Source organism: Bombus fervidus, chromosome 10 (assembly GCF_041682495.2).
Source record: "Bombus fervidus isolate BK054 chromosome 10, iyBomFerv1, whole genome shotgun sequence".
Lineage (NCBI taxonomy): Eukaryota > Metazoa > Arthropoda > Insecta > Hymenoptera > Apidae > Bombus > Bombus fervidus.
The window spans coordinates 9,659,313-9,679,051 of record NC_091526.1 but is presented as its reverse complement, the minus strand read 5'-3'; the positions used below and the strand labels follow the sequence as shown (position 1 = coordinate 9,679,051).

General features: G+C 37.1%; 3 protein-coding genes across 7 annotated transcripts in view; 1 reads left to right on the top strand and 2 right to left on the bottom strand.

Moving 5' to 3' along the window:
• The window catches only part of Np (serine protease notopleural), a 16,084-nt gene extending 10,213 nt beyond the window's left edge, over window positions 1-5,871 (bottom strand). The window contains exons 1-2 of one of the 3 annotated variants that reach the window (XM_072012073.1): window positions 5,530-5,871; window positions 2,685-2,790 (exon numbers count right to left, since the gene is read on the bottom strand). In XM_072012073.1, the coding sequence (XP_071868174.1) occupies window positions 2,685-2,790 (106 nt within the window). In that variant the 5' untranslated portion in view covers window positions 5,530-5,871. The remainder of the gene's footprint in view (window positions 1-2,684; window positions 2,791-5,529) is intronic. The other 2 variants (XM_072012070.1, XM_072012071.1) reach the window with 2 other exon arrangements.
• Window positions 1-12,508, top strand: part of Npf (neuropeptide F) — a 22,881-nt gene extending 10,373 nt beyond the window's left edge. Inside the window, exons 1-3 of one of the 3 annotated variants that reach the window (XM_074111939.1) lie at window positions 2,788-2,943; window positions 10,988-11,197; window positions 11,984-12,508. In XM_074111939.1, coding sequence (XP_073968040.1) covers window positions 11,013-11,197; window positions 11,984-12,242 — 444 coding nt within the window. In that variant the 5' untranslated portion in view covers window positions 2,788-2,943; window positions 10,988-11,012 and the 3' untranslated portion in view covers window positions 12,243-12,508. Of the gene's footprint in view, window positions 1-2,787; window positions 2,944-8,897; window positions 9,034-10,987; window positions 11,198-11,983 lie in introns of those variants that run through there. The other 2 variants (XM_074111938.1, XM_074111940.1) reach the window with 2 other exon arrangements.
• Window positions 12,507-19,739, bottom strand: LOC139991665 (uncharacterized). Its single transcript, XM_072011926.1, has 5 exons — window positions 19,569-19,739; window positions 16,609-18,909; window positions 15,286-15,341; window positions 14,026-14,065; window positions 12,507-13,767 (listed from the first exon to the last, which is right to left on the bottom strand). Exons 1-5 carry the CDS (start codon window positions 19,573-19,575, stop codon window positions 12,743-12,745), a joined length of 3,429 nt encoding a protein of 1,142 aa, XP_071868027.1. The 5' UTR covers window positions 19,576-19,739; the 3' UTR covers window positions 12,507-12,742.

The window sequence follows — 19,739 nt, the reverse complement described above, 5'->3', positions numbered from 1 at the left end:
TCTTGGCTTCTCCTTCTCGTCCTATTACGTGTTGGCTACCTAACGAAACCCTCTCGCACATTCCAAGGTTCTTTGACTCAACGTGATTAAATCGACATACCTGACCCGACCCATCTCGCCGGAACAGACACACCTATATGATGAACGTTTGTGGCAGACTCGTTAATAATATATCCGTCTTATGAAAAAACTAGAACGAAATGGCCAATATATATATCTACTTTTTATTTGTATTACAACCTGAAAAGAACAATATGAAGTAATAATTAATTAATAGAAAAAAAAACAAGGAGAATTTATCGAGTTTCTTCGAAAGAAATTCTTTCGTAATTTCTCTTCTTCTTTTACATTTGAATTTCTAAGGCTCTGATAAAGATGCAAATTGAATGATCTATGAAACATGGGAAACTAGAAGAAATAAGTTCGAAATTAGACTATAAAAATTACGAGATCGACGTTGTTATAGATGATAGTAACGCGTTTTTCTCGGAATATTTACTTTCTTCTTGGCAGTGGAGGTTGATGGCCGTAGCGAGTGAAAATCGACCGTAAAATTATATACAAACCCGGCACCCTTACTTTCGGGTCAGTCGGCCAGTTCCCTTGTCCATGATATTCTACGTGTTTGGTGTCCTTCCGCGTAGAAAATGTATGCTACCGGAAGTGTCGTCTGAGTCACAGTCGTGAAAGAAAGTTACCGATTTCATTACGCACTTGTTGGAATTTCAGTCGTGGCTATATCAAGCGTACATGCTTGCGCGTACATGCCCACGCGAATTCGTACCATCGAAAGGATTTCACTGATGGTGATAATGTATTCCGTCAAATCTCGTAAAAGATCGGTCGAAAACAACAAACTCGAACGGCTCGAATGCATAGAGCGGCTCGTGAAAGGATTTGAATTGTTTACATTTCATTAATACTGTTACGAGACATGGCTGTCGTGGTTATATCGGTAAAATCTACAACCAATCTGAAACTATATACAGAAGTTACAAGTCATTTATGGCAAACATATATTTATTAAAAATGTTAGTATGAGCATTAAATACTGTAACCTGTCAATATACTTAATAGTTTGGAAATCTCAGTCGAGATATGTTATCTTCTACCTATTTTCAGATTAGTTTCAAATGTTGTCAGTATGATCATGATAATCGAATCTCGTTACAACGCTAGTGAAAAGATATCTCGTATGAAACGTAATACCTTCATTAAAAAAAAGTTTCTATCAATAAGCATTTAAATAGTTTTGTGAGCTGCTGTAATTTCACTTGCCATATCAATAATCGGCAGATTCTTCTCGTTCAATTATGTCGATTAAGGTCTTTAGTTTGATGACCGATTTTTCGTTGAGGACCTCGAGGTATGGTTTGAATGAAGCGATCGGAATACCAATGAGAACGAAGATGACGAGATCGGAAAAATCAGTGTAAGTCGTGTACACGCCGATGACCGGGACTGACCTACTTGTATAGATAACTGACCAGTTCGCCCACGTTGCATTCGAACTCGAATCCAAGGTAGGTTCAATGTCGTCCTGCGACTCATATAGGTAAATAACCGCGCGTATACAACAGGCGTGTACTTTACATGTGCTTGGATACATCGAAGAATATGTATATACAGGTTTAGCCCTGCCCATGCCAGGTATTTGCGTACCGATCCGTTATTCGGCTGACACTCGAAGGAAATCCAAGAATCGCGGAAAGAAAACAACGTGCACGCGAAAAAAGAAAAATTTGTACTCGTCGTTCGTAGTTGAATTATGCTACCTACCCGCGTGACTGTGTACATATACTGTAACTCATGAAAATATTCGATCACTTGCAGACATACTTCATAGATATATTATATGCGTTATACGAAACATTCTGAAATTTCGTTAGCACTGTACCGACTATCGTGATTATGTTGAGAAAATTTGGAACGAACCTAAAGATGTACATAGAAGTTGCAGGATATTCAGAGCAGGTATATATGTATTTTGCAGAAATCACAAGAGAATTTTAAAGAGAAACAGATTTTATTAAGACAAATATCTATACTGTATATTAAATTTTTACGTTTCTAACTAATTCTAGTAAATGTCTCAAATTCTATATATATCTCAGATTTGTTTCAAATTTTACCAATTAAATCACGGCGATCGTGTCTCGTTACAGTGCTAATGAAATTTCAAAGTGTGTTGTATAGCACGTATGATACACTCGTATACATAAAATTGTCTAATATAAGTGTTGAATTTCGTGAGCCACTGTATAGTTCTAATGACGGATTCGAGAGCGAATACGAATTTTGGAATCGAAGCTGTTCGTTAAGGTACGTTTACGTTGGAGCTGCGATAAACGATAAGAGCGGCGATGAGAGCGAAGCCTAGAAGCACGCGCAATTGTTTTACATACACATGCATACACGTGTAGATACATAAAATAATTGCGTGCATTTCTACGCTTCGCTCTCATCGCCGCTCTTATCGCAGCTCCAACGTAAACGTACCCTTAGGCGAATGAAAGAGCGTTGATCTTTGCAACGTTGATGATTTCTGTGTTGGAACTTGAATATGTTGAACAGTTTTGGAAGTGAAACGAGTACTCGACACGAGTTTCACTTCGTTCCTGTATACCGGTTGAAAGGCGCGCGATATTTTCAATTTGAGAATAACTATATTCGAAGTGACTTACTTCCTGGAATAAATTGTGGGACATAGATCGGGGAAGCGGTGACGGTATTCAACAGCACGTTGGCTAGGAAGACGACGACCCAGGTTTTTCTTTCACGATCCCACATCTGAAAAAGGAACAGAGAAAAGAACATGAATTTTAGATGAGTGCGAAGAACACGTGACATCTAAAAAGTAAAAAGTGGTTAGCGCATTGACACGTCCACAACAATGTCACTCCTTTTAAGAATTGGTGAGAAAATTCTCACGAAATAATAAAGGTAAGATTCCTCTTACCCACTGATTCTGATCTACGTTTTTTGATATTTCACGATTCAAGATCTTGATATCAGTTTCAATTTAATAATTGGATAAGTATGATGTTATAGATAAAGTATCGTACTAAATGGTGGAAATCGTAAATAGATATTAATAAATATGACGCAGTTGTAACGCGACAGATTTGTATGACTCGCACAAATTATTTGGATAAGATACAGTTGGACACTTTATCAGAATTATTACGAGTTGGTTGGCAGTAATTCTAGCTAATCGAACTGTTCAAGTAGAAGGAAAGTACTCAAACAGTCGTTTGTTATAAAAATCAATAGAAAAGATGTTCGATTGCGGATTTGCGAAAAATATTAGGAACATAAGAAAAATATCTAGACTGATAATCACATCGTAAGAATGGAAAGGTCGAAGTGAACGACCTTATGAGAACAGACATTCGTTTTCAGCAGTAGTACAATATTACGTGAAAGCAGCAATAACACAGAGAAACAAATTCTTGTATTTTCGCCGCGACGTTCAAGTACTTTCCACATATTCTTCCTTTTTATCTGTCCCAATGACGTTAATGTCGTTTACGAGGCTGACGCGACATCAAGCCATGGTTACCCGATATTCATCGTGCAAGAACTAAGTTACAGTTATTCAGAAGCAAGAATTCGGCTGTAACGTTATATCCTGTCCGGTTGAATCACGGATCGCCTTAGACTTGTATATCGTTAAATCCATTTGAAAGAACGTGTCCTTCTTTTCCATTCTTCCACGATTTTTACGCCCTTATTTCACCAGATAAAAAAAAGGACAAAATTAATCGTAACGAAGAGGAAAAGAAACATGTTAGGTTGGAAGTGATAAAGATGTAATTTCTCGGTTTTGCTTGAAAATTCAAGTAATTCTCGTTTTCCTTCGAGTTGCCCGAAGAAATGCAATGATCTCATCCAGTGTGCACTCGCTCCTCCTCTTTGAGGAAGTGATAAAAACCGTTACAGTTACCCAGAGGCAGGAATTCGGGTGGATGAAGCAACAAATGTCTACGTGAGTTGTGTCGGCTTGTCGATGGTCAGGTTACTGGTTTTCCTGCTTCTGATTAGTTAGGCGACAGTTATTTTCCCCGTCTCGATTTGGAACAGAATATTCTTTTCTTTTTTTTTCTTCCTCCTCTCTCTTTTCGTTTTTCTACGAGCCAGCACTTTTGTAGAAAATCGTACATGTTACCGTAACGTTTCTTCGAGAAAACAAATAAGTAAATGACTTCCTGCGAAGACTATGAATAACGAACGTCGAGCAGATTATCCAGTTGATTACTAGAAATTATCGTTTCAAGTATTTAACGATCACTATTTAATAGTTATACGACGTGATCGAAGATTTTTGTTTATTTATTTATATTATTCCGTTCCATTTATAAGATACTGTAATACCGTACGAAATCATTTAAAAGCAGATACCCGTGACGTTGCTGTTTTTTTGATTCTTCATGTATAATCAAATAATTTGATATATGTACGTATTCCCGAAGACGAATACGATATCCATCAGCGTTGAATCGCAGGGTGAATCAAACAAACATCGGTATCTAATTTTCGTAATTAGAAGATTCGAGGACGAACGTACACGCGTGTGCAACCGTGTCCCTATATAAAAAGCTTTTGTTGTAGCCTAGTACGTAAGTTGTAACGGTACAAGCCACTTTCATTTGTACGCACGTATCTAATACAAGGCGCACATGTGGGTTGGCGCCGAAGTACGGTTCAGTGGAATAAAACAGCCATTTGGAAGCGAAAAAACGACCGTATTAAGCCAAAATTCGTTAAAAGTACGATCGTAAATACTTTTTCGCTTGATCAATGGGCCTGTATCCGAAGCCAGGTATACCTATGTATATCCTCAGCAAGATATTTCAGCGCGAAAGAACGTCGTTAATTGGATATAAGATTAACACAGATACGTTCCAAACTTTGTACAGTTATGTGGATTTTCGAACGGAATACTTTTCCTGATAGCTGTTTGGGGTTGATTACTTCGAAAATAACTAATCGCGGTATAACGTGATTTATGCGTTAGCCGTCTCCGATCGTGAAGCGAAATTGTAATGGAAAACAAGTATTTAGGCGTGACCTTTATCGATTTTTTTTCACTTGATTTGCTCGTGAATGTCATACGAAACAAAGTGATATTATCGAGAGGATGACATTCATACTAAAACGTGGCGTTTGTGAAAGTTTGAATTCTGCTTAAAGAAACGAACGGTATTCGTGAACGACATACGGCTCGCATTGGCAAATCTCTGGCAGTTCTGCGATTTCTTTCGATCGGTTATCCGATGAACGGTCTTTCCTCTAACATGTTTTATTAAAACGTTCGAAATTAATCATGAAACAAATTGTCAAAAATATTGCATTTAGACGTAACGTACTACGGTTGCAGATTATATCATAAAATTATCGTATTCTTTCCATTACAATCGTAAATATTGCTTCGATATATCACGGTGTTTTCTTTCTTTTCTTTTTCGTTTTTTTTTTTTTTTTTTTTCATTAAAGCGAGGTTCTCTCGAGTTGAAACGATAAGCTTACCTTTTCTAATGACGTCGAGCGACTGCAACGATGAACGCTACTTCGTCGTCAGATTCCGAGGGACATCATCCCCCCAGCAAGCTTAGAATTCTCACCCTCCCGAAACGCTTTCGTAGCTATGTCGAACTTTGTACACCTTCGAAGAAAATTCACCCTTGAACCCAGGCCGAAGCGTAACAAAATTTCGACCTGCTCACAACAGGTAGCACCAATCGAACTGGTTTGTCGGTGGTCTTTGCGTAGTTCACGACTTCTGGATCATCGATCCAGGTGTTCTCCGGTGCGCTCCGCATGCACGAATCCCAACGCGACGCATCGTTGTCCGTGAAGGCCCCACCATGACCGATAGAACGAAGCCAAGCTAAACTACAGGACAATTCCGCACGGTAGACCGTGCCAGGGTCGAGGATATTCCTCGTGTTGGGACTTTAGCACCGGCTCGAGGTGAGGTGGTGGCAATGACCGTTCTCCTCCGTTGCTTCTCTCCTTCTAAACGAACGATTGTCCTTCTTTCTCTACGAACGGCTACCTTCGTGCCTCCTCTTTTCGAGGGCCTGTTGGTTAATGCTCTTCTGGCCTTTTCAACGTTCCCACTTCGACCTGGTTGTCGTCGCAGGTCGCTGTATAACCAAGACGTGTAACCTCTTCCCAAGCGTTATCCTTGCCCCTTTTCGATCGCTCCTTCTTCCTAATCTCCACATCGAAATCTCCTTCTTCCTCGATCTACTTCTACAACTTTGCAAATTATTAGCCCCTTTTAGATATATAGAATAGTTTCACGCACAACGATGATAGCGTATGGTTTCGTGAATTGTCGATAGAGTGATACATCTAAATAGTTGCTTTAATCGACGAACATTGCCGCTTGATTGATCGAACAGATCCTAGATCAATTAAAGCAAAAAGTCGGCTATTAATTTATTGGAATAGTTAAATCTTATTCGTAATTACTAGATTATCATTACAGGATTTGTATATCCTTCGCGACGACAATTCCTCGCGAAAGCTTATTACCTTTACTTGGGACTTATCTCTAGACGGTAAGTCTTTCACCTGTTGGATCGACTGGCTTGTCAAGCAATAGCGGTCACAGCGCCCTCCGAGATTTTTAATACATGCCTATTTAAGATGAAGATTAATAAGTCGAGCGGTCGTTTCAGGTTCGAACAAAAGTATATTTCGCACGGCAGATCTCTTATCTGTTAAATTAATTTCTGTCACTTTCAATTTCTTATAAATTATAATCCTTTACTTTATCGAATGTATAGAATATACGTATAGAAAACGAGTAATCAGCAGAGAATACATAGGACAGAAATTGTAAATCAATCGAACGATAACGCTTGCCGACGAATGTAAAATATAATCACCTAAAAGAGATAAGGACCCCTTTGGTTTTAACTGAAAAAGAGCTTTTAACGCGTGAAGGAAATCTTTAGCATAATATACTTCCATATTATTGTCAAGTTTATGAAATTTTCTAATCGTATAAAAATACGATTCGATGGAAAACGACACGAGGAACGTAAGACGGTTAAAGTAAATTTACACGAACCCTTTTGTAACAGTTACAGCCAACTTTCGTATGATTGTGATTGTAAATACGAAGAATGTGTCGGTCTTGGATTTTATCGGAAATTATGAACGAAAACATTTTGTCGAAAATATTGAAACGAGTATGATAGCCTATTGAGAGACGCTATACCCCTGATTCGTAAAATCTAGTTAAGATCGACAAACACGAACATATGTCCTTATTCGTCGAATCGAGAGAACAGTTATCGGAATGACATTTAATCTTTGGCTGTACGAGCTAATGCTCGTCGTTCACGATTATTTATAAAAGGTTTTGTGTTGTATCGATCGGTGAACCGCACACTGAAATTCGAACGATCGAATCCCGAACAAAACGAATTGAGGAAAGATTTCGGGTATATGGAGAAAAGATGCGAGACTCCGTGATTTCACACGTTGGCTGCAACGTCAATTAACGGCCCACGTTTTACTAAATCTCCTAGAACGTTTAAAGCAAGATAAACTTTTTGGACTAGAAACCGTTCAACATTGTGAATGAATTAGGTAACACCGTCAGAAAAAAGTGCGCAAATACAATATACATAATATTTTGCAACAATCGGATGTTACGGTGTATTACGTACATGTTTATGTATATCTAGTATATGTTTCCATTTATTACGATTGTCATGGAAAAATATAGAAAATTCGCGCGGCAGTCAACGCGTTAACGAGAGCCTTCCGAGTAACTTTTATATCCTGGAATCTACGAAACCTGTAGGGTGTCGTTTTATTAATACAGTTTCTTTTCCCATGGAGCGCGTACAATGATCCTGTGCGAGAACGTATCTACAATCTCTTGTAACGCATCTATCGATATGCTCATCACGATTCAATCAAGCCAACGTATACACGAGAAATATTACGCCAATATTACATCCATCATTTCTAGCGCGTGTGGCTCTCGAATCGTTATCGTCATTCTTAAGTTCCGGAAAGTCCTGTCTCGTGTTTAACGATCTTAAGATTGGCGAATGTATCACGCGGATATTTTGTTTTTAAAGTTTCAACAGCAGATATCCGTTCGAGTTAGGAAACCGTTAGGCGGATCATGTTTTACTTTAAACATAAAGTAGATTGGGGAAACGAGGGTGATTTCGTGAAAACTTAAACGGCCGAATCCGGACAAAAATAATTCAGATGTGATAGTAAATTGATGAAGGTAAAATTAACGAGTCGATTAGAAGAAGAAACCACGGTGAATAAATCGAATGTTTTTACTTTAGAAAGGAGCGGCTATTTATTAAAATTGTTATACAGTTTTTGTCAAAAGAATACTCACGAAAGTAATATCCGTCTTTACGTCCTACGGGGATAACTTGGTTGCGAAAACGTTTCATAAAATCCACGCAAGACTACATTACAATCTGATTACACTTTTACAGACAGCACTTTTATTGTTCGCAGGAAAGCAACTGCTAGGAAAGGACATTTATCGTAGAATACTACGTTGAACGTAGACATCGCCTTTAGAAACGCGCTTCTTTTTTCATCACATTTTTATCAGTGCATATATTGAAAATGTCGTTTCACCGTAACATTTCCATAGCATAGAGGAAAGTAATTTACACGATTGACGTTAAACCGCGAACGATAAAAATTACAAAGGAATAATCGATACGCCAGGGATCGTCCTTGTTGGGGTAAATCGATCTTTTAAATCGAATTGTTAAACTTAATCCTTATACAAAGATCGAAAGAAAAGGATCGACGAAGGGATAGTGGGGAAAGTGACTGGTGGGGTTGAACCGCGTGGATTGGCTGCGCGATACGCGATTTGCCGCCGAGGGGGTGCGACAGAGGGTGCGTTCCCAGGTATATATACTCCTGTCCTGCGGTGCGAGCGGCCGATTCGATTTCAACTTCTGAATATTCCATTAGGATACAGGAAATCTTTTCGTCGCAACGGATTGATACTTCAACTAATCGGTGAGTAATAATAATTTACGATAAAACTCTTGTACAACCAGGTACTGATCACGCAAGCCTATCGTTCATGTTATTTTCGTGTAGTTTACTTTGATTAATAAAATCATTCTTATCGAACTATGATCATCTATAAACTATATATCCTGCAGTGATATCTTCGTAGTTAGATGCGTAGTTAGATCTAAGTTTTTGAGATATTTCCACAAAATTCGGTGATTAATGTATCCATATCTATTTCGACATTGATAACACCTTATACGTGATTACACATTTACCTTCCCTACAAGTAAAAAAAGTTACGATTTAATTCTACAAGTATAGCTCTATCGCTTTGGATTAAAATAAAATCATTGTTTTTCATCAATCCGAAGTAATTCTTGTACTGGTAATTAGCATTGTTCTTAGAAATAATTAATAGCATACTTATTATTGACTATTGGAACGTGTTAGAAAGATACAGACAACCAGCACGAATCGTGTTCAGTATTCTCCTCGTTATTAAAAAAAACTTGAAACGTTTTATAACTAAGACTCGATAGTATTAATGAGATCTTGTAGGATGTACCTGAAATAGCTAGAATCAGCTAAGTTTGAAAGTAATATGTCGTGATAGGTTCGATAACTCGTTATTTCTGACGTTAACTCGTTATATTTGACATAGTAATCAGTTTTACATATTCAATAAGAATTACCTTGTTGATTCCTGCCATTTTTCTTTTCATGAATATGAACTGTATGTATCAATCAGATCGATGCAAATGAACTTATAGTTCGATTATTGTGCGTAGTTGCTCTCCTCTTTAACTTTCGAGTTAACAGGTTCCATTAATTAAGTCGTTCTTCGCATTCATAAATCCCGCGACATTTAATGCGCCATGAAAAGTCAATGCATTTATAAAAAGACGGGATATGAAACATGCAGCGTATGAAATCTTGTATGAATATTCCTTCGCCTTTACAATCACATTTGTTGCTGGATTATCAAGCTTACGAGAGTATCTTTTATGTAGCTAGTTTACGCCAAACGATGTGTATTCTTTTAGACCACAGACCTCTATAAAACGAGAAAATAGACGACTCGACGCCACCTTTATAGCGAGCAATCAATCCACAGCACAAATTAAATCATAGATAAACCTCGCATATTATTGTCTTAATGACTCTTAATTGTCACGTAATTAGTGTCGCAGTGTTTCTTTGTGATTTTCTTAAAATAATATTATCCGTAAAATCAATGCGCGAAAGACGATTTGAGACGGTGGTCAAGTCGGTCAAGACGGTCTAGTTTCGCGGGACTTTGACAATTTCCGTAAATTACCGCGACCTTGACTTTCGAGACACGATGCCTCGAATAAATTGATCGATTAAATTGCGCTTCAATATTAAATTTTAAATCATCAACTGCTCCCCGCGGAAAGATTTCAATATCGATGAAGTTAAACTCGACTTCATGTTCAATTTCCATTTGCATTTGTACTTCGTGTATCATGTTATCCAGAATTGTTCGAAATTACTTTTCGTAATTTGCGCTATGCTTTTACGTACACTTAAATACCAATATGCTTTCTGTGGAACAGAATTGAAACGTGTGTGAAACAAGCTGAATATTATATCAATGAATTAATAACGATGGGAAAACGAAACGATTCGTACGATTCCTATAAAAATCAACCGTTCATTTTATTGTATAATACAACGGTATTTGAATTATGATAGTGGAATATTCAGTGAGATGTCAGGCAAATTGAAAATGAAATGCTTATTTGAACAGCTGTGTTCGAAATATTCAGTATATTATGAAACGAGAAAATTTGAACAAGTGGATAATGTGCAGCACGGAAATTTCTGTTGATTCGTGAACATCGTATGGCTTGTGTTTTATTACGGAATTAATTATGCAATAAAATGTCAAGAAAAAGTGTCGTGTCTACCGAGAATAATTTCTTTTTTTCAGTAATCGGTGACTTTTGACGAGAAGAATGCAATCGTGTTCGAATAGTATCTGCTTGTTTCTCGTTCTTTTTATTCTTGGAACTGGGATTGTTCATGGCGAACCGGGACCGATGGCCAGACCAACTCGACCAGAAATATTTGCGAATCCGGAAGAATTAAGAAAATACCTCGATCATGTTAGTGACTTCTATTCCCTTAACGGGAAAGCGAGGTAATAATGTATTTTGACGTTATCCGATATATTTTTTGAAATGTACTGAATGTTCGGCGACTGGTGGTACCTATAATCGAGCAAGAGGCGATTTCTCGTGAAAAAATAAGTCAAACATGTGGAATAAAGTTTTTCCGCATGAGACACCGTTCCCGAGAAAAGATATTGATAATCTGCTCGATACAGCGTGTATCAATTCTATGTTTCGACCTGACAAACTTCTGTTCTTCTCGATGTTTTATTAAATCAAAGGTATATTTTAGAAACAAAAGATAAGGGTGCACGATACGTTACAAGAATTGTATAATAATTTAAATCAAAGAGCATAATTGCATATGAAATATTATAGTCGATATTTTCAACAGTTTTCACATTAATAAAATTGATTTTTGAAAATATACATATAGACCTATTCTTATTTACAAGATCATTTGAGCGAAATACAATAAAAAAGCCAATAATACAGATCGACAGAAAGTATGATGATTGTAATGATAAGAAGCAAATAATAACATTGCGCATATCTGTATAGATATAAAAAGACGAGCAGAAACAAATGGAATCACCCCTTTTGCTCGGTTGTGTAACGTATTATTTGACGCAATTAATTCGTATCGCGTTTACAGCAAACGTATAAGCAATTTATGAATTTTGATGAATATTGTAAGAATTTGAAACTTTTCCTTCGGACGTGATAATTGGTAGTTCAAACATAAACGTGTGTATTTGTAGGAGATAGGGTAAAGTTATTATAACATTATTATAATGCTTCTAATACATGAATAGATATGGAAAAAGAGGAAGTGTTCTCTCCTCTGTACCGGAAGTTAATTATGTTTGGGATTCGATGAAAACAATCCTGGAGAATTCTCAACAATCGCAGCAACCGAAAGCAAACCGACAATTCGAAAAGAGGAAGCAAGAAGAGAGTGGATTCTTCGATGAGGTGGAAAAGTATGGCCCTAAGAAGAGCACTTCACGAATCGATTCTCCGCCTTGTCATGTATTAGACACGGTTGAAAAATACTACGACGATGTGCAATAACGTAATTTGCGTGTCCTATACAATGTTTACGACATATACATCCCGTTACATTCGATTGTTTGTCAGTTGCTCTATTTAAATTGCTTATCAATATTATGATAAAAATAATTCTCTTTGTAAACAAGTTTGCCTCAATTTTCAATTGAAGGTAAAAAGTGCCTCCACGAATTTAAAAAAAGGTAAAAAGATGACAACTAGTCATCTCGTTACGATTTGTGCGAAATAGGAGGTATTAATACGAAATAAAAGACATTTTATTTGATATATTTTTGAATATTTTATTATTAATTAAAATTTCACAATACATATATTTCAATTTCTCCATTACACTAAAATATAGATATTATGAAAATTAACTATGAAAATTATATACAGAGTTAATAAATGTAAGAGCACTTATATTATGCTCCTGCAATTTTACGGGACGGGGTGTTTTTTCTTATAAATTAAATCTGCAGCAAACTTAACAGAAAGATCTTTCTTTTACATTCATCTTACACTTAACACTTAACATGATCTCTCAGATCGCATGCAACAATTATAGGGTTGAAAAGCATACCTTCTGGACATCGTCTTGCAACCGATTTTACTCCATTACGACATGTGTAATACTTATTGCAGTCAGTTTCATGCTGTATCTTTGTATCTCCACTTGGTGGACATTCACTTACTATTGGCGCATGAGTTGGATCAGGCGGCGAGGTCGGTTTCGATGAAGTAGTTGACGGCGTGGTCGGTTTCGATGAAGTAGTTGACGGCGTGGTCGTTTGCGGTGGTGTAGTTGGCGGGTTGGTCGTTTGCGGCGGTGTAGTTGGCGGGTTGGTCGTTTGCGGTGGTGTAGTTGGCGGGTTGGTCGTTTGCGGCGGTGTAGTTGGCGGGTTGGTCGTTTGCGGTGGTGTAGTTGGCGGGTTGGTCGTTTGCGGTGGTGTAGTTGGCGGGTTGGTCGTTTGCGGTGGTGTAGTTGGCGGGTTGGTCGTTTGCGGTGGTGTAGTTGGCGGGTTGGTCGTTTGCGGCGGTGTAGTTGGCGGGTTGGTCGTTTGCGGCGGTGTAGTTGGCGGGTTGGTCGTTTGCGGCGGTGTAGTTGGCGGGTTGGTCGTTTGCGGCGGTGTAGTTGGCGGGTTGGTCGTTTGCGGTGGTGTAGTTGGCGGGTTGGTCGTTTGCGGTGGTGTAGTTGGCGGGTTGGTCGTTTGCGGTGGTGTAGTTGGCGGCGTGGTCGGTGGGAAAATGTCATAGCATTTTGCTTCTAGTTCTGGTATATTAAATGGCCAGTCACAGACCTGCTCTTTTGGATTGAAGACCAGCCGATTTTGTCCACTGCCGAATTTTGGACAGCATAGAAGGCATGCCTGACTTCCTAAGCATTTGTAATATTTATGACAGTCATCCAGATAAGGAATATGATGCGTATACGTCTTGCTTCCTTTACCAACGCATTCCTTCATTGGAATACAGTCATGAGATACTACTTCAGGACAATTTTCGTCCGCCGTCGCTATAGTGACAGCAATGAACAACAGATATAACACTGAAATGTATAAAAAGAAAACATTACTATAATTTATCAAATTTTATCTTTAACTTACATGTTCAACTATCATTATTTATTAATCGTACATATTGAGAGGTTGCAAGCATTTTTGTTCGTCAGTTTTTAAAATAAAGCGCCTGCCGTTTTATTTAAATTACATCTTTTTATTTCTTACTTATTGTACTAATGGGCATTGCTATCTTTTTTATGAATTTTTTCCTACGAGAAATTGTTAAAAATATTCGAGTTACTTACCCTTCATTCTGTATAATAAAACGAAGTCACCATTCCTTATCTAAAGAAAACTGACAAATATAATCTATGCGAATCGACTTTTATAATGGACTGAATCTTATCATTAACATATCATTTATCTTATCTCCGCCAATACGTACATCCTTATTTAACTTTGGATCAGTTTACCGAAGTTTTACTTCATCATCATTATTCTACCATTTCCTTTATATTTGGAGCTTGATCTATAAAACCAATAATTACATAGGTACAATAGCAAGTTGAAAGTTTCGCTTTAATGTGTTACGTCATAGAATAAAAGTACTGTTTTACTTATAGTATAAGAGAAACAACGTAATTCGATCATCTTAAATATCTCACGTATTTTTGATAAGTAGGGAAAAATGCCAAAGGAAACATTTTTTGTTTGGAAGGGAAAATTATTGTAACGAACAGATAATTTTTCTCAATTTTTCGAGAATAATAAGATCATCTTGCTATTCACCATGCTTGTTCAAAATGAGGTTATATATCGTCATCATTATGGCGTAATACTCGAAATCAATTAAATAACTTACTAATAACATGATTTTTACTCTCTTTCTATTAAGATTTCTAATCTTAAGTACGATAGATCAAAATAGAAAACGATGAAATATCTCTAATAGAAAAATAAATTATTTTATTTCATTATTCGTATTTCATTAATTTATTATACCTAAACATTTAGAAATCTTTCAGACTGAAGGTTACGTGAATAATAATGTATTGGGTCAGAAGATTGATATTGATTTTTATTGATGCAAATATGAAAGTTATGTTGAAACATCCAACAATTCAACATTCATTGTGCATTCAAGCATAGAACAATGGAAGTTCTGATTTAAGTTACAGAATATACAAATTCCATCGTTAAAAGCGATTTCGAGTCGATTTCTTATAATATTGTTTTGAAACCGAGTTAGCTACATCAATTGATAAAATTTACTCCAAGTGGTTGTGGACAGCAAAAATCCGTCAATGAAATTACCTAAAGTCGCTTTTTCATGAAAATTTTTTATATTTATATTTATACTTTTGACAATTTCAGTTTTTGATAAAAAAAAAAAACAAATATCAGTAAATATTTTCATAAAATGTAATGTGCGTAACTTACGCCAAACAGATACACGACGCAATATACACGACCTAAGAATATTTATTCTTTATTTCAGTAATATATGCAAAATTTGATAGAACTGTAATATTTTAAAATTATCTGTAAGACCAATTATGATTTACCTCATAATCCTCATAGCCCATACCTGTGTTGATGAAAGGATAGGTTTCATCGAAATCTAAAATATATTCGAAAATAAGATAAAAGTACTTTGCAATAAAAATTATCGTGTTTCAACTAGTTATCGTAATCTAGTTTTGAATTATTTCCTTTTAATCGCATCGATTAACGTATCCATACATATCGATATCGTTACCTTTATCAATTTATATTCTATCATAGTGTTACGATCTACGTCACGAGTATTGATATGTCTACGTCATGAATATTAATATAATCTATTAAGTGAAAATATATTTATAATTTTAATATCATATTTAACAAATGATCGTGTTAGGGTTGTAAAGCCACCGAGACCATGTCAACGAAAATTGCTAGATCGCGTTTGAACCTTGAAAAGCGTTCAAATTTGGTATCACGATACCATTCATACAATTACGCGCAACTAGTAAACGAAAGAATTAGAATTCATGAATATAAAGGATGTATTTTGTCGGCGATGTACGTTTCCATATTCAAGTTTAAACTATTTACTGTGTATCCATTGGCAAAGGAAATTAAATTAATGTCAAATAGACGTATATTTCATACATTGTATAATCTACATATTTTCTTTGGATATTTTACTTTTATTCATATAAATTGCATTACATATTTATCGGTGGTCGGTTTCAAATTATTTTCTTCGTTTTTATCACTCCATGGATATAGCCCAATTTGATTGTTCGACTCCCTTCACGAGTATGCCGGATAATAGGAATTCTACCATATCTACATCGGGGGGATATTTCGTCATTACGAAAATCATTTAACATATGGAATACAATGCAAAATCGAACAACTTTTATTTCCATCGAATGTTTTATAATCCGGTCTTTTATATTGTACATGATATCTTTGATTTACGTTTGCTATGTATGTAACTACTACATTTATGGTAATGTTTTTGCTAATCAGTCGCAGTTTTACAGCATAAAATGGTGACAATATACATGGCGATGTATCGAATATAATTAAATTATTAACATTTCATGCTATGTGTACGTATAAGAACGAATGCTAATTAAATGATGTCATTTATCACTAATTTTATTATTTACGGCAAACTTGCAATGTATAGTCAAATTCAATGCAGTCATCCTAAAAGATTACATAAATTATACAATATATAAAAGCAGCAGTACGTTTTAACCTTGTTACATCGTGATATTCTGGAATTCAGAGATAGTCGATGAAGGTATTGCAACAAACCATTTATTTTTATTGATTATTCTATAAATTCGTTTCTTTTTGATTCTACGATTCATTTCTTAGCTTTTAAAGAAAATTATTTACAAATGGTATATTCGACCACAAACTTTTGTTTGCCCGTGTGTTGCAGTTGCAAGAATATGAACTTACACAGGCCTGCCGTTGACTGTCATACCGACTACATGAAGGGCAGTTGACGATATAAGGAGCCCCCATTGAACATACGCAGTATTTGTTGCAATCTCTGTGTGCCAAACGGGTAATCGGACTAGAAGACGTCTGCTCCGGACAGTAGCCTATACAGTAATCGGCCGTTCTATTTGTCGAATATTCATGATAACAATGGGGCTCATTATTCACACAATATCCGAGTACGTAATCAAACAATGATTCACCAGGGCATTCTGCGAGATATTTGACTCCTTCTTCGCATTTATAGTAAAGTTCACAATTGCAATTGTGGGGTACAACCCTGGAAGTTCTGGTACAGTCAGTTATATGCGGGCAGTGCGATGTTAAATTTACGTTTTCAGGCCATGCACATGCTTCTGATACTCTATCGTAGTACAGACCGCTTGGACAGTTATGAACTCTGGTAGCTCCACCATTGCACGTACAATACTTATCGCATTCCTTGTGGGGCAAGCGGCTATTGCTTGACGAACAGGTGCCTTCGCAATCGTTCCTTTGATTAGGGTAACAGATAGCCGTGTCTTCTGGCACACATTGTGAGATTATCCAATCAAACGATAGACCTGGGCTACACTGGAACCATTGGTCTCTGCCATTGCGACATTCGTAATATTCATGGCATTGACACTCGTGATGTCTTCGCCGTCCTTCAACGCAGTAGGGCCGGGGCGTAGTCGTGGTCGTGGTCGTGGTCGTAGTCGTGGTCGTGGTCGTGGTCGTGGTCGTGGTCGAGGTCGTAGTTGTGGGTACACAATGTACATTTTCCTGATAGTCACAAATCTGATTTATAGGGTCGAATACTAGATTTGGAGGACATTGCTTTCTCACTTTCTGTCCATATACACATTGATAATACAGATTACAGTTTTCTGGATAAGGGAACCGAACAATACAATTCTGACAATTATTACAAGGAGTGCAATCATAGTCTGTATTATTAGGTGTCGTATCGTCAGGTACGTCACCGCCGCCTCCGCTGCCTCCGCCGCAGCCGGGAACGTTCTTAGGTAGATCGCACACATGCAAAATTGGATTGAAGACATGTCCTTCAGAACACCTCCGAAGACATTTGCGACCTTCATAGCACTCATAATATAACCTACACTGATTATGAGGGAAGCGATCATGGCTATTGACTGGACAGTCAGTTGAATTATAACAATTTGGATCTTGGAAAATGTCATCAGCATATTTTTGGTTTTTACATATGGCGGCATGCGGTAAATCGCAAACCTTTCTAATATAATCATACATCATGCCTTCAGGACATTTTTCTACAAACCTGTTTCCGTCTTCGCAAGAGTAATACTTGGTGCATGAGCATTCGTGTGGTATGAATGTATATCCCTCTGGTGGACAATCTACGACATCTCTTCCTTCCGCTGCGTGAGGTACAAAGTACGTAGCCAGGTCGGTTTGTGTGAAGTTCGATGAGCACTCGTTACTCGCAGACCAGGTACATATACCCTTGGTTTTGTCGAAAGACAATCCATCTTCGCAAATTTTCTCTACCATAACACCATCCACGCATTCATAATACAAACCACAATCCGTCTCATGAGAAATTCTCTTAATACCGGTTGCAGGGCAATGAACTTTAGACACACATAGCCTAACTTCATTGTCGAATACATGGCCCGATGGGCACCGTCCTACAGCATATTGTCCATCGACACATTCGTAATACAGCGATTGGCGATGGTGCGGGAGAAGTACAGCCTCCAACAATTTACCCGTTGGACAGGAATCGTAAACTTTACACTTGGCGGCATCCTTGTGTACGCATTCTAGAGATTCAGAACAAAACAGCTGCTCCTCGTCACACGTTTTTAAGACTTTTTCCCCGTTCTCGCATTTGTAATATAGGCTGCAGTTGGTGGGATGAGGTTGTATGAATTCGTCTACTGAACAATCTGGGGCTCTTGACGCGCAATTTGCCTCCCATGGGAAAGTACAATTTTGAAGTTCAGGGTCGAAATGTAGCTTCTGTCCCGGGGCAAATTCTGGGCAATTCGAGAGTTGTTTCTGCCCATTGGAACACTCGTAAAACTTGGTGCAATCGTGTTTGTGAGCAAGCTGCACGGTTCTGCCTGAAGATTCTGGACATTTTGTTGAAATTTCATATATATCGGCAAAAGCGTTCCCCGTCACAGCCAAAACGGCAATGACGAGCAATAGTAAATCTGAAATAGAAGAAAATAACGAATCTGCTATTCTGTTTGTCAGTACTATAGTGCGTGTCATGAAGAAAAAGCTAATTTTTCTTTAAATGGCAAACTAATGATCCCTGCATCTTCAAAAAATTTGTCAAAAAATTTAGTGACGAATTTGGCAATTTTAATTTTTAAGTTAGTGATTAGAAATGACTGTTATAAGTGATTAATATATTTTGATTGTCATCATCAGTGATGGACTAGAACGTTATTCAAAACGAATTCCGTCATTGATCATGATTATTGCTAATCAAAGGAATTTGGTTATCGTTAATGGTTATAGGTAACTAAAAACAGTATTGATTGTCAGTGTAGCAACCTGATGAATGCATATACGACGCAGTGTTGAATATAGGGGTGTGAAGTGTACAGTTAACAGCATAACAATTTTCGATAGTGGTTTCCCATAAGCAAAAAATGTTCATCCATGATGATTATCCGTAATTGAAAATAGCTTCCTTCGTCGTTAATGTTCATCAGTAGCCGAAAAAATTTATTTCGTTCTCTATATTCTCCCAAAGAATATATTGTTCTTATAATATAAGCGATGTAAGGATATGACAAACTAAAATGAAGTCCCAAAAGCAACATACGTGGTTACGAACTATATCACAAGTGAAATTACTCACCTCGCATTCCAATAGATTTACTTCTGAGGATTGAAAAATAACACACCCTCCTATAGTCGGTTTTTAAAAAGGAACTGACATTTTAAAACTATAAGAATTGACTTTTATAGCCAACTTATCGGACTATCAGCATATCTTGCTACTTTGTACCGGACGATACAATCATTTAAC